This window comes from Festucalex cinctus, chromosome 12 (assembly GCF_051991245.1).
Source record: "Festucalex cinctus isolate MCC-2025b chromosome 12, RoL_Fcin_1.0, whole genome shotgun sequence".
Taxonomy (NCBI): domain Eukaryota; kingdom Metazoa; phylum Chordata; class Actinopteri; order Syngnathiformes; family Syngnathidae; genus Festucalex; species Festucalex cinctus.
The window spans coordinates 19410466-19422687 of NC_135422.1; the positions used below are offsets into that span (position 1 = coordinate 19410466).

Consider the following 12222-nt stretch of genomic DNA (forward strand, 5'->3'; position numbering starts at 1 on the left):
ACTTATTTTATATTACAATCTATTTTAGCATGAACGTGGATACATTTTGCAAATAAATATTATTTAAAGTGTGGGTTGAATCTTTTTTGAGTGCGAGCGTGTAAATATGTATTTGTGTGTGATATAGTATGTGTGCATATACATAGATAGATATAGATATGTATTTGTGATTTTAAAGTCTGATAAAAAAAAAAACGATGCAGGCCGTGCGTGTGGGTGTTAAAAAAATAAAAATCTCAGCGGATCTTAAGTCATCTACAACCAGCTGTTAGTATTTGTTAGACAAATTGTAAAAAAAAAAAATGTCTTTACTAATAAAGTGACCTTGTGGATTTGCTATTGATGACATCAATCAAGCAGTCCAAGTTTGGATGTTTTATTTTGAAAAGAATAAGTTAAAACATGCACAAAAGACACACAAACCTGGTTTTATTTTTTCCGACTTTCCCGCTGGATATTTTTGTCGGCATCATGCACACTTTTCGATCATCATCACATTACCGATCAATCATCAAATCATCACAGGCAGAGGTCGCGACCATTTTTTTTTTTTTTTAAACATCAGACAAAACTGACCTTGGGACATTTTTGGCCAGCCCCTTTCAAGACTGCACACGGTGACACAGCTGACCTTTCGCCCAACTTTTTCTCCGAAATGTTCCCGCCTATTATCTGGCTTACGCTGCAATTTTCCCGCCCTTTTCTGGCTTCAACCCCGTCAAACACACAGCTGGGAAAAACGCTGCGATAACGGCAGGCGTGGAAACAAAAACAAAAACAAAAAAAAGTGCCCATCGATGCCTTTTTACAGAAGTTTCGACACCTTTTTCTCTTTTGGCCTTCAATTTTGTGAGCCGGGAAAATAAGTGGGGAATGGCAGAAAATGGCTTATGAGAAAATAAATGCAAATGTATCAAAAAAAAAAACGTGGAGGAATGCCCAAGAAAAGTTTGAACTTTTTCCTGACCATGTCACACTTTTTCCTCCCTGTTCCTTTCCTGCCTGTTTTCTTGCCTCGTCCACATCCCTCCTCACCCCCCGACCCCGCTATTTTCGTCGCGAGGCCGCCATATTGCTCCTCCCAACAAACCTTTCTCGCCATACGGTCCTAAATATTTACAGCGTCGAAATTGGACAACATTTGAGATAGTACTTAGTAGAAATAGCATATTTATGGTGTTTTAAATTTATTAAGCATAAACAAGAGTACTTCAGACATTTTACAACTTGCCTTAAATACATGTATAAATTATGCGCTTAATGATGTTTAGTACAGGCGGAAACGTGTAGATTTTTTTTACTAAGAATTATAACTGTAATTCAACAAAAGATGCCTCTGCCAAATCTAATATTGTGGTCTAAGGAACTGAGCGATAAAAGAAAAAGGAGGGAGGGGGAGGTTATTTTTTAATTTTTATTTTTTTTCTTGTTAAAAAAAATAGTTAGCACCCCGGCACAAAACCCCCCCACCCTGTCTCCAGCCTTATATTAACTGCCTACGAGCTGTATATATCTCATCTGTATGTATAGCGTATAGTTTATACAGGAGTCTGTTGGTGAGGTGGGAGGAGCAAGATGGCCGTCCTGTGACTTGAACAGCTGGCGTGTATGGCCTATCGGCTATATATTCTGAAAATTCCCAGCATATCAACCACAGGAAACCGTGACCAGCGTGTGACGTTTACCACCTAATACTCACTGGCCCTCCCCCATGCATCCAATTATCTGAACGCGTGAAACCGCAACGGCCACAGTCCGGGCAAGGTTCCGCCTGTGATGCATCGTGAAAAGGGCTAGTGAGACGTTTGTGCAGGTTCTGTCTGGCGAGGGTAAGGCCTCGTGCGAAGCGCCCCCGCCTCTACCAATTAACTACGGGTTTATCGTAGACCCTCAAATCCAGTTTGTGTAAACCAAAGTGAGATTGTTGATGGCAAGTGGCAGTTGGACTGGACGAGGTCATCTGCCAGTCCTGGAAGCTTGAGGATGTCCATGCAAGCTGGGGGAGACTCAAACGAGACGTCTTGGTTCAGCGCCCCCGGTTGCCGCCGTTGCCCCCGTACTGGGCCCCAGGTCTGACTGACTGAAGGATGTGGGGGAAAGACGGGAAACGGCAGATGTGTCTTTTTCCAGACTTTCTCATCTGTCCATTTTGGAGCTCTGGAAACTGAGCGGTGGCAGGTCTGGATTGGACGGGGTGCGGCAGGGACATGGGGGGAGGCAAGAACAAAAAGGCAGGAACTGGTTTTCCCCAGTTTGTTGTCCCTGACGGCCCTACGAGGTGTTGAGCAGGGCTCTGGTGCAGGCCCCCTGGTAGTAGGGCGCCTCCAGTGCCTCGCCGCCCCGGCCGGCACCGTAGGCCGAGTACTGCAGGGCGTCGTAGGCCCGCAGGTCCAGTTTGTGGTGCTCTGGGGACGACATGAGGTTGTTGATGGAGAAGGGGTGGTTGAAGGCGTAGTGGGCGTCGCCCTTCAGCTCCATGCCATGCGGGGGCAGGCACAGGGACGAGAGTAGCTGGGGTCCCGCCAGCTTGGCTCCCTCGGGGCCCGGCGGCGGCGGCGAGCAACGGCTGGACGAGGATGCATCCGTGAGTCCCGCCGGTTTGAGGGTGGCATCGACGCAGGGTGCGCCGCCAACACCGCCGCGATCCTTCCTGCCCTCTGCCAGGCTCTTCCTGTCGCACTTGAAGCGCTTCTGGCGGCGCAGGTAGCAGCCGTTCTCGAACATGTTGCCCGAGTCGGGGTGCAGTGTCCAGTAGGAGCCTTTGCCCGGTTTGTCGGGCGAGCGGGACACTTTGACGAAGCAGTCGTTGAAGGAGAGCGAGTGCCGGATGGAGTTCTGCCAGCGTTGCTGGTTGTTCCGGTAGAAGGGGAACAGCTCCATGATCCACTGGTAGATCTCGCTGAGGGTGAGCATTTTGCCCGGCGCCTGCTGGATGGCCATGGTGATGAGCGAGATGTACGAGTACGGCGGCTTGGCGTGTGGGTAGCTGCGCCGCAGCGCCGGCTTTGCGTCGCGGCCTCGGTTCAGGTTCAGTCCCCCGCTGCCGCCGCCGCCGCCGCCACCGTACTGGGACCCGGGACTGACGCCGGCGTACGCGTGGTGGTGGTGGTGATGGTGATGCTGCGCCGCCGCTTGGCCCGCGCTGCCTCCGCATGGGCTCATGGCTCCGCCCAAGCCGGCGTTGCCCAAGCAGGACACGCCCACCCCGGACACGGGGGCGGGGCTTATGCTGGACCCGCCGTACGCCATGTTGAAGGAGGCCGACGCCACCCCGCCGCTGCCGGCCGACATGTAGCCCGACACCGAGCCCATCCCCAGGCTCGCCGCCATCGGGGAGTACACCTGCGCAACAGTAAGTACACGTAAGTCGGGCGCCATGCTACTTCCTGAATGTGGACAACAGCACGGGTCAATATAAGACATGCTTCAGGACAAATAAACTGCAAGCAAGTTAAATGACATGAAAGTGATTCAGTGATATAGTGTAAACAAGGAAGGTTTCAAGTTGGGGTGTCAAAGTCGGTTTAAAGCCAGGGTTAAGGTTTAAAAGCCAAAGTTAGGGTTTCAAAGTAGGATTTTAAGACTGAGGGTACTTTCAAAGGAGGGTTTCACTACAGTTAAGGTGTCAGAGTAAGATTTCAAGGCATGGTTGGGGTTTCAAATTAGGGTTTCAAACTACTTAGGGTTTTAAAGTAGGGTTTTCTGTTACAGTGGGATTTTCCATGTAGAATTTGAAGCCAAACTTTCAGGCTTTCATAAGGTTAAGTGCCAAGGTTAGGGTTTCAAAGTAGGTTTTTAGCTCAGGTTAGGGTTTTACTGGGGTTCAAGTGTCAAAATAGGGTTTCAAGCTAAGTTTCAAATCAGGTTTGATCGATTAATTTGTAGTGATGGCGTGTCAGCATTCCTTCAAGATCAAAAATCTTGATTTTATTTTATTATGACGTCACATTGTAACATATTTTGATCACTAGCAATAATTGTCGTAGTTCATCCAAATATGGCCTTCAAGTATCTTACAGTGTGCGTGTGTGTATGTGTATGTTTTTGGAAGTTTGTGTTGGCGCCCCCGTGCGTTAAACTTTTCTTTTTTCATTTATTTCACTTTCCAACACGCCAGATTTGTATTTTATTTTATTTTTTATTTTTTTGAACAACGTTCATATTGCAACGTGTCTTTATTTTACAAGTTGATTTTGTTTCTGATTTTTGTTTTTATATCATTTTTGTTGCATTGGTCATTGCATCTTTTTTTTTTTTTTTTTATCATTTTAATCACAAAGTGCTGATTTTTTTTCTTCCTTTTATTGGTTCACAAAAATTGACTGCAATTTTTCACACTACATTTTGGCACAATTGATTTTTGTGTCGGAAGTTTGGAACTCTTGATTTTGTGGGTCATTATTGTTGTTGTTTTTAACAGCACGTTTGATTTTCAACTGTTGATTTTCTGTTTGTATTCGAAGAAAACTCATTTTGCATAATTGTTCACTTTTTACTTGTGATGTTTTTCCACACTTCGTTATTTTCATTTACTGTCAATTTCATGTGTGAGTGCGCGCGCGTGCGTGAGTGTGAGAGAATTATCCTTTCATAAGGTTTTGAGTGTTGATGATTTTAATAATCCTTGCGAGCGTTCGCAAACTTTTTTTTGTTTGTTTTCTGCGACTTTTGGAGATTTTTATTTGAAGTGATGAATTGAAGTGTATTAAATATTGACAATTACAATGAAAACATTTCCTTTTGTGTTCATCATGGTGATGGTATTGAAAAATGAAATTTGTTTTGTGTCACGCGTGAGAAAGCGAACGAAAAAAAAAGCCAAACGCTTCGAAACGTCATTTTGGTTTGATTTGTTTTTTGGCCTTTTTGCTTTTTCTTGCTTCTGTCATTTTCACGTCAACGACATTTTTTACGGTTTCATTTTTTTTCCTCTTTTTTTTTTTTACGGCCTCAATTTATTTATTTTTTATTTTTTAACGGCTTCAATTTTTTTATTTTAATTTTTACGGCTTCTCTTTGGTGTTGCAAGACGATTGTTGTCAGTTAAAATATGAAACGAATTTTTTTTTCTCTCGGCCTTTTAATACAAACGCGATTTGATGACCTAAACAAAATTGTCAACGAAATGTAAAACATTTCAAGTGAAACATTCCATGAAATCTTGCGATTATGAATCATATAAACTATGCCATTATTTTGCGCGCAATGTATTTCACTTTGAAACGGCGGAGACATTTGTATAATTTTTCCTTTTTTTTCCCCCTCAATCTCACTGACGGCGCCGCTTGCCCGCCATGTACGTAATAATTAATCATGATTATTAATTATAATAATGAAGAGAGATTTGTGAGTTGGTTTTTAAAAAAAATGTAACGAAAGATTTAACGAATTTGAATTGAAACATAATGACACATTTGTTTTTTCTAAGGAATAAAAAGTGTTAGAAAAAAACAACTTTTGTCATGTCATTAATTTGCGTGTCCAATTATTGCGCAATCAGCACGTCAATTGTGCGCGCGCGCATGCGTGCGTGTCGGCACCTCGTCACCGTAGAAGCAAGTCCAGTCCGGAGCTTCCTGACCTTCCATCTTGACCGAGCCCAGCATCTCCCACGAACAAGACACAAGAAACAGGCCTGACGATGAAGAGGAGGAGGAGGATGAAGATGCGACCGACACCTCCTGCCGGTCCTGGTCCTGGTCCTGGTCCTCCTGCTGGTGCCGGTCTTGGGGCTGACTGGAGGACTTGGAGTCAGTGAGGTGACAAGAAGAAGAGGAGAAACTCCTCCTGTTGAAGATGAAGATGAAGGTCCAGCCCTCCTCTTCCTCCTCCTCCACGTGCCATCATCATCATCATCATCATTGTGATAATCAAACGCTTTCATCAAATGTGTCATTTGATTTAAAAAGTGCGACTTAAACATACATTTCATTCCAAATCCAAAAGAAAATGAAGAGGAAGAATAAACACAAGTTGTTTTTGATTGGCGAACCACACAAAAAAAGGAAATAATTCGTCAACAATTAAGAATATTTTGTAAATGAAGGAATTGAACAATATTAAAATGTTCAAAACTATTTAATGTGAACAATCTGAGCGTTTGTACTTATAAAAAAACAAAACAACGGAAGCTATTAAATATGATTATTTCAATGAAAAACTTTTGTTCTCTTTATTGTAATAAATGTAAGATATGAGCATACTAAAATATTTTTTTAATAACTAGTGAAACGTTTTGTATTTTAACACGTAATACGTGTTTAATTAAAAAACAATTTGAACATACGGGTCTTTTTTTCTATCATATTAAAAACAAGACTATGATCGTGATTCTGTATACAAATTGTGTTTAAAAACGTTTTTAAATATAACAGTCTGCTTGTAATAAAGCGTTTTTCGTCAAGTTGAAGCACGCACGCAACGAACCTGAAGTCGTTCTGGAGACCACGCCCCCCGGTCGATCGATTGATTTCAGGTTGTTGTGACCCGAGTGCGTGTGAAAGCTCGATAAGCAGCTGCTGCCACCTGCTGGCCAATGTGAAAACTGCGGCCCACAAGATGGCGGCACCCTACATTTACCCAGAATGCCACAACGCACGCCCTCTCTATTGCCACCAGAGGGCGTTCTCTTTTGGGTTTCTGCTTTGTGTGTGTGTGTGTCACATAAAAACAAACAAACAAACAAACAAACAAAACAAAAAAAACACAGTGACGGGCGAGCACGCCTTCTGATTGGTGGCCTTCGGCCCACGGCTCCACGGACCAATCGGGGAGCGGGCTCTCCCTTTATTGTATGAATTGTTTCATGTGCGTCATCTCCTATTGCCTCCAGACGGGGAGCGGGTCTTGGTCTGGCTGTTTGGTCGCTCAATGCCTCTCGTGTGTATGTTTTGAGTTCCGCTCTCCTTTCGTTTTTAGTGCATGTTAGCCTTAAAGGCGCTCGCTGTCTGTCAGTTTCACTCTGGAAAAGGCTTTTTGTGTTTTTATAGGACAATATATAATAAGGCTTTTTTTTTTACATGACCATGTATAGTAAGGCTTTTTTTTCCCGCCCAAGTATATTAAGGCTTTTTTTTGTTTAAAAAAAAAAAAAAGACCATGACTTTTTTTGGCTTTTACAAGACCATGGAAAGTAAGGCTTTTAATTTTTTTTACGCCCATGTATAGTAAGGCTTTTTTTTTGTTTGTTTGTTTTATACGCCCATGCATAGTAAGTTTTTTTTTTTTTTTTTTTTTTTTTTCAGGACCATTTATAGTAAGGCTTTTTTTTTGTTTTACAGGACAATGTATAGGAAGGCTTTTAATTTTTTTACGTCCATGTATAGTAAGGCTTTTTTTTTTTTTTTTTTTTTTTACAGGACAATGTATAGTAAGGTAGTAAGGCTTTTTATTTTTTTACGTCCATGTATAGTAAGGTTTATTTTTTATTTTTTATTTTTTTTACGCCCATGCATAGTAAGGTTTTTTTTTGTTTGAATTTTTTTACAGGACAATGTAGAGTAAGGCTTTTTTTTTTTTACGCCCATGCATAGTAAGGCTTTTTTTATTATTTTTTTTACAGGACAATGTATAGTAAGGCTTTTTTTTTCTTTTACGGCCATGTATAGTAATGCTTTTTTTTTTTTTTTTTTTTTTTTTACAGGACAATATATAGTAAGGCTTTTTATTTTTTTACGCCCATGTATAGTAAGGCTTTTTATTTTTTTACGCCCATGTATAGTAAGGCTTTTTTTTTTTTTTTTTTTTACGCCCATGCATAGTCAGGTTTTTTTGTTTTTTTTTTGTTTTTGTTTTTTTACGCCCATGCATAGTAATGCTTTTTTTTGTTTTAGTTTTTTTACAGGACAATGTATAGTAAGGCTTTTTTTTTTACGCCCATGCATAGTAAGGCTTTATTTTTTATTTTTTTTTACGGCCATGGATTGTCAGGCTTTTTTTTGTCTTACAGGACAATGTATAGTAAGGCTTTTTATTTTTTTACGCCCATTTATAGTAAGGCTTTTTTTTTTTTTTTTTTTTTTTACAGGACAATATATATAGTAAGGCTTTTTTTTTTTTTACGCCCATGTATAGTAAGGCTTTTTTTTTTTGTTTTTTTTTACGCCCATGCATAGTCAGGTTTTTTTTTGTTTTAGTTTTTTTACAGGACAATGTATAGTAAGGCTTTTTTTTTTTTTACGCCCATTTATAGTAAGGCTTTTTTTTTTTTTTTTTTTTTTTTTTACAGGACAATATATAGTAAGGCTTTTTATTTTTTTACGCCCATGTATAGTAAGGCTTTTTTTTTTGTTTTTTTTTACGCCCATGCATAGTCAGGTTTTTTTTTGTTTTAGTTTTTTTACAGGACAATGTATAGTAAGGCTTTTTTTTTTACGCCCATGCATAGTAAGGCTTTTTTTTTTTTTTTTTTTTTTTTACGGCCATGGATTGTCAGGCTTTTTTTTGTCTTACAGGACAATGTATAGTAAGGCTTTTTATTTTTTTTTTACACCCATGAATAGTAAGGCTTTATTTATTATTTTTTTTACAGGATAATGTATAGTAAGGCTTTTTTTTTTCTTTTACGGCCATGTATAGTAATGCTTTTTTTTTTTTTTTTTTTTTACAGGACAATATATAGTAAGGCTTTTTATTTTTTTACGCCCATGTATAGTAAGGCTTTTTTTTTTTTTTTTTTTTTAACGCCCATGTCAGGTTTTTTTTTTTTTTTTTTTTTTTACAGGCCCATGTATAGTCAGGCTTTTTTTTGTTGTTTGTTTTATACGCCCATGCATAGTAAGGCTTTTTTTTTTTTTTTTTTTTTAACAGGACCATGTATAGTAAGGCTTTTTTTCGCCCAAGTAACGTAAGGTTTTTTTTTTGTTTTAGAAAAAAAGACCATGGCTTTTTTTTTTTTTTTTTTTTTTTCAGGACAATGTATAGTGAGGCTTTTTTTTTTTTTTTTTTTTACAGGACAATGTATAGTAAGGTAGTAAGGCTTTTTATTTTTTTACGTCCATGTATAGTAAGGCTTTTTTTCTTTTTTCTTACAGGACAATGTATAGTAAGGCTTTTTTTTTTTTTTTTTTTACGCCCATGCATAGTAAGGCTTTTTTTTTTTTTTTTTTTTTTTAACAGGACCATGTATAGTAAGGCTTTTTTTTCGCCCAAGTAACGTAAGGCTTTTTTTTTTGTTTTAGAAAAAAAGACCATGGCTTTTTTTTTGTTTTTTTTTCTTTTTCAGGACAATGTATAGTGAGGCTTTTTTTTTTTTTTTTTTTTACAGGACAATGTATAGTAAGGTAGTAAGGCTTTTTATTTTTTTACGTCCATGTATAGTAAAGTTTATTTTTTATTTTTTATTTTTTTTTACGCCCATGCATAGTAAGGTTTTTTTTTGTTTTAATTTTTTTACAGGACAATGTAGAGTAAGGCTTTTTTTTTTTTACGCCCATGCATAGTAAGGCTTTTTTTATTTTATTTTTTACAGGACAATGTATAGTAAGGCTTTTTTTTTCTTTTACGCCCATGTATAGTAATGCTTTTTTTTTTTTTTTTTTTTTTTACAGGACAATATATAGTAAGGCTTTTTATTTTTTTACGCCCATGTATAGTAAGGCTTTTTATTTTTTTACGCCCATGTATAGTAAGGCTTTTTTTTTTGTTTTTTTTTACGCCCATGCATAGTCAGGTTTTTTTGTTTTTTTTTGTTTTTGTTTTTTTACGCCCATGCATAGTAATGCTTTTTTTTGTTTTAGTTTTTTTACAGGACAATGTATAGTAAGGCTTTTTTTTTTACGCCCATGCATAGTAAGGCTTTTTTTTTTTTTTTTTTTTTTTACGGCCATGGATTGTCAGGCTTTTTTTTGTCTTACAGGACAATGTATAGTAAGGCTTTTTATTTTTTTACGCCCATGTATAGTAAGGCTTTTTTTTTTTTTTTTTTTTTTTTTTACAGGACAATATATAGTAAGGCTTTTTATTTTTTTACGCCCATGTATAGTAAGGCTTTTTTTTTTTGTTTTTTTTTACGCCCATGCATAGTCAGGTTTTTTTTTGTTTTAGTTTTTTTTACAGGACAATGTATAGTAAGGCTTTTTTTTTTACGCCCATGCATAGTAAGGCTTTTTTTTTTTTTTTTTTTTACGTCCATGGATTGTCAGGCTTTTTTTTGTCTTACAGGACAATGTATAGTAAGGCTTTTTATTTTATTTTTACACCCATGAATAGTAAGGCTTTATTTATTATTTTTTTTACAGGATAATGTATAGTAAGGCTTTTTTTTTTCTTTTACGCCCATGTATAGTAATGTTTTTTTTTTTTTTTTTTTTTGTTTTTTTTTTACAGGACAATGTATAGTAAGGCTTTTTTTTTACAGCTCAATGTATAGTAAGGCTTTTTTTTTTTTTTTTTTCCACAGGACAATGTTTAGTAAGGCTTTTTTTTTTTTTTACCATGTATAGTACGGCATTTTCTGGAAAAAAAACAAACAAAAAACAACCATTTATAGTCAGGCATTTTATTTATTTTTTAATGACTATGTGTAGTACGGTAATTTTAGAAAAAAAGACCATGTATGTTTTCATTTTTTTCCACAACCATGTATAGTACGGTGTTTTCACAAAAAAGAAAAAAAAAACAAAAAAAACGACCATGTATCGTAAGGCTTTATTTTTTACACGGCCATGTATAGGAAAGGTTTTATTTTTATTTCTTTACCACCATGTATTGTACATTTTCAGAAAAAAACTGACCATTTATCGTAAGGCTTTTTTTTTTTTTTATCACTATGTATATTAAGGTTTTTGTTACGGACGGGGTGTGATGGATGGACCCAGAGGCGGAATAAACATGCAGGGAGAAGTGGAATGACAGCAACTAGAATGACTTTATTGACTGTGTGAAACGTGGATAGACTTGGCCTGACAAACTGGGGGAGAACTGGTATGTCGACCGGGGGCAGAAATGGCATGATGAACCTGGCTTGGACGACTTGGCGTGGATGACTTGGAAGACTTGGAGTGACGTGATGTAGAGACTTGGCGTGGCGTGATGCAGAGACTTGGCGTGACGTGAGGCAGAGACTTGGCGTGGCGTGAGGCAGAGACTTGCCGTGGCGTGATGCAGAGACTTGGCGTGACGTGAGGCAGAGACTTGGCGTGGCGTGAGGCAGAGACTTGCCGTGGCGTGATGCAGAGACTTGGCGTGGCGTGAGGCAGAGACTTGGCGTGGCGTGATGCAGAGACTTGGCGTGACGTGAGGCAGAGACTTGGCGTGACGTGAGGCAGAGACTTGGCGTGGCGTGAGGCAGAGACTTGCCGTGGCGTGATGCAGAGACTTGGCGTAACGTGAGGCAGAGACTTGGCGTGACGTGATGCAGAGACTTGGCGTAACGTGAGGCAGAGACTTGGCGTGACGTGAGGCAGAGACTTGGCGTGACGTGAGGCAGAGACTTGGCGTGGCGTGATGCAGAGACTTGGCGTAACGTGAGGCAGAGACTTGGCGTGGCGTGGAAGACTTGAAAGACTTGGTAAAAAGACACCACTGTGATAGCAACATGCAACATGCAACATGCAACATGCAACTAGTGATGTGCTTCTTGGGTCGAATCCCTGAAGCGTGTGCCGAGTAATGTAGATGAGTGGTTCATGAACGGCGTGTCAGTGTGTGTGTTGATGACGTACGTGGTGACGTTTGAAGCCCCACGAAGCAGGTGTACCACGTGACTGATTCAGGAAATGATTCGCTAGGTTTGAGTGTAGTTCGAAATGAAAGCGGCAAAGAAACGCTATGGGTCCCCCTTCACTTTTTCTGTTTTCCGGTCCCTTATTGCGCTACTTTTTTTGCTTTTGGCATTCGATTTGACGAGCTTCTTTTTGCGATGGAACCAGCAAGAAAGAGATTTTCCCTTGTTTGGGACTGTAGCACTTTGAGCAGATCTCACCTTAGAAGGTAATGCACTGTAATTACGGTACTATTTTAACAGATTCCAATAATAAAATAAAATAAAATGTGACAACACATAAAATTCACATTTTTCTGTTCACAGTTGAAAGTCCCCTTCAGTACTGGGAATCACAGAAATATACGCGTCTAATTCTATACAAACTTGCTATCTCATATCGATGCACCCCTGCTTCATCAGTAACATGTGAAAGAGTTTTTTTCCAAAGCAGGTGAAATTCTCTGCAAAAACAAACAAACCGCCTGAGTCCAAAAACTTCGGAAAAAATATTGTTTTTA

General features: G+C 39.1%; 1 protein-coding gene across 1 annotated transcript; it reads right to left on the minus strand.

The window, feature by feature from the left end:
• Positions 1–388: 388 nt before the first annotated feature.
• On the minus strand, positions 389–5724 carry foxa1 (forkhead box A1). The gene is made up of 2 exons (XM_077538933.1): positions 5541–5724; positions 389–3342 (listed from the first exon to the last, which is right to left on the minus strand). The coding sequence occupies exons 1-2, from the start codon at positions 5604–5606 to the stop codon at positions 2272–2274; spliced, it is 1137 nt and encodes a 378-aa protein (XP_077395059.1). The 5' UTR covers positions 5607–5724; the 3' UTR covers positions 389–2271.
• Positions 5725–12222: the final 6498 nt, after the last annotated feature.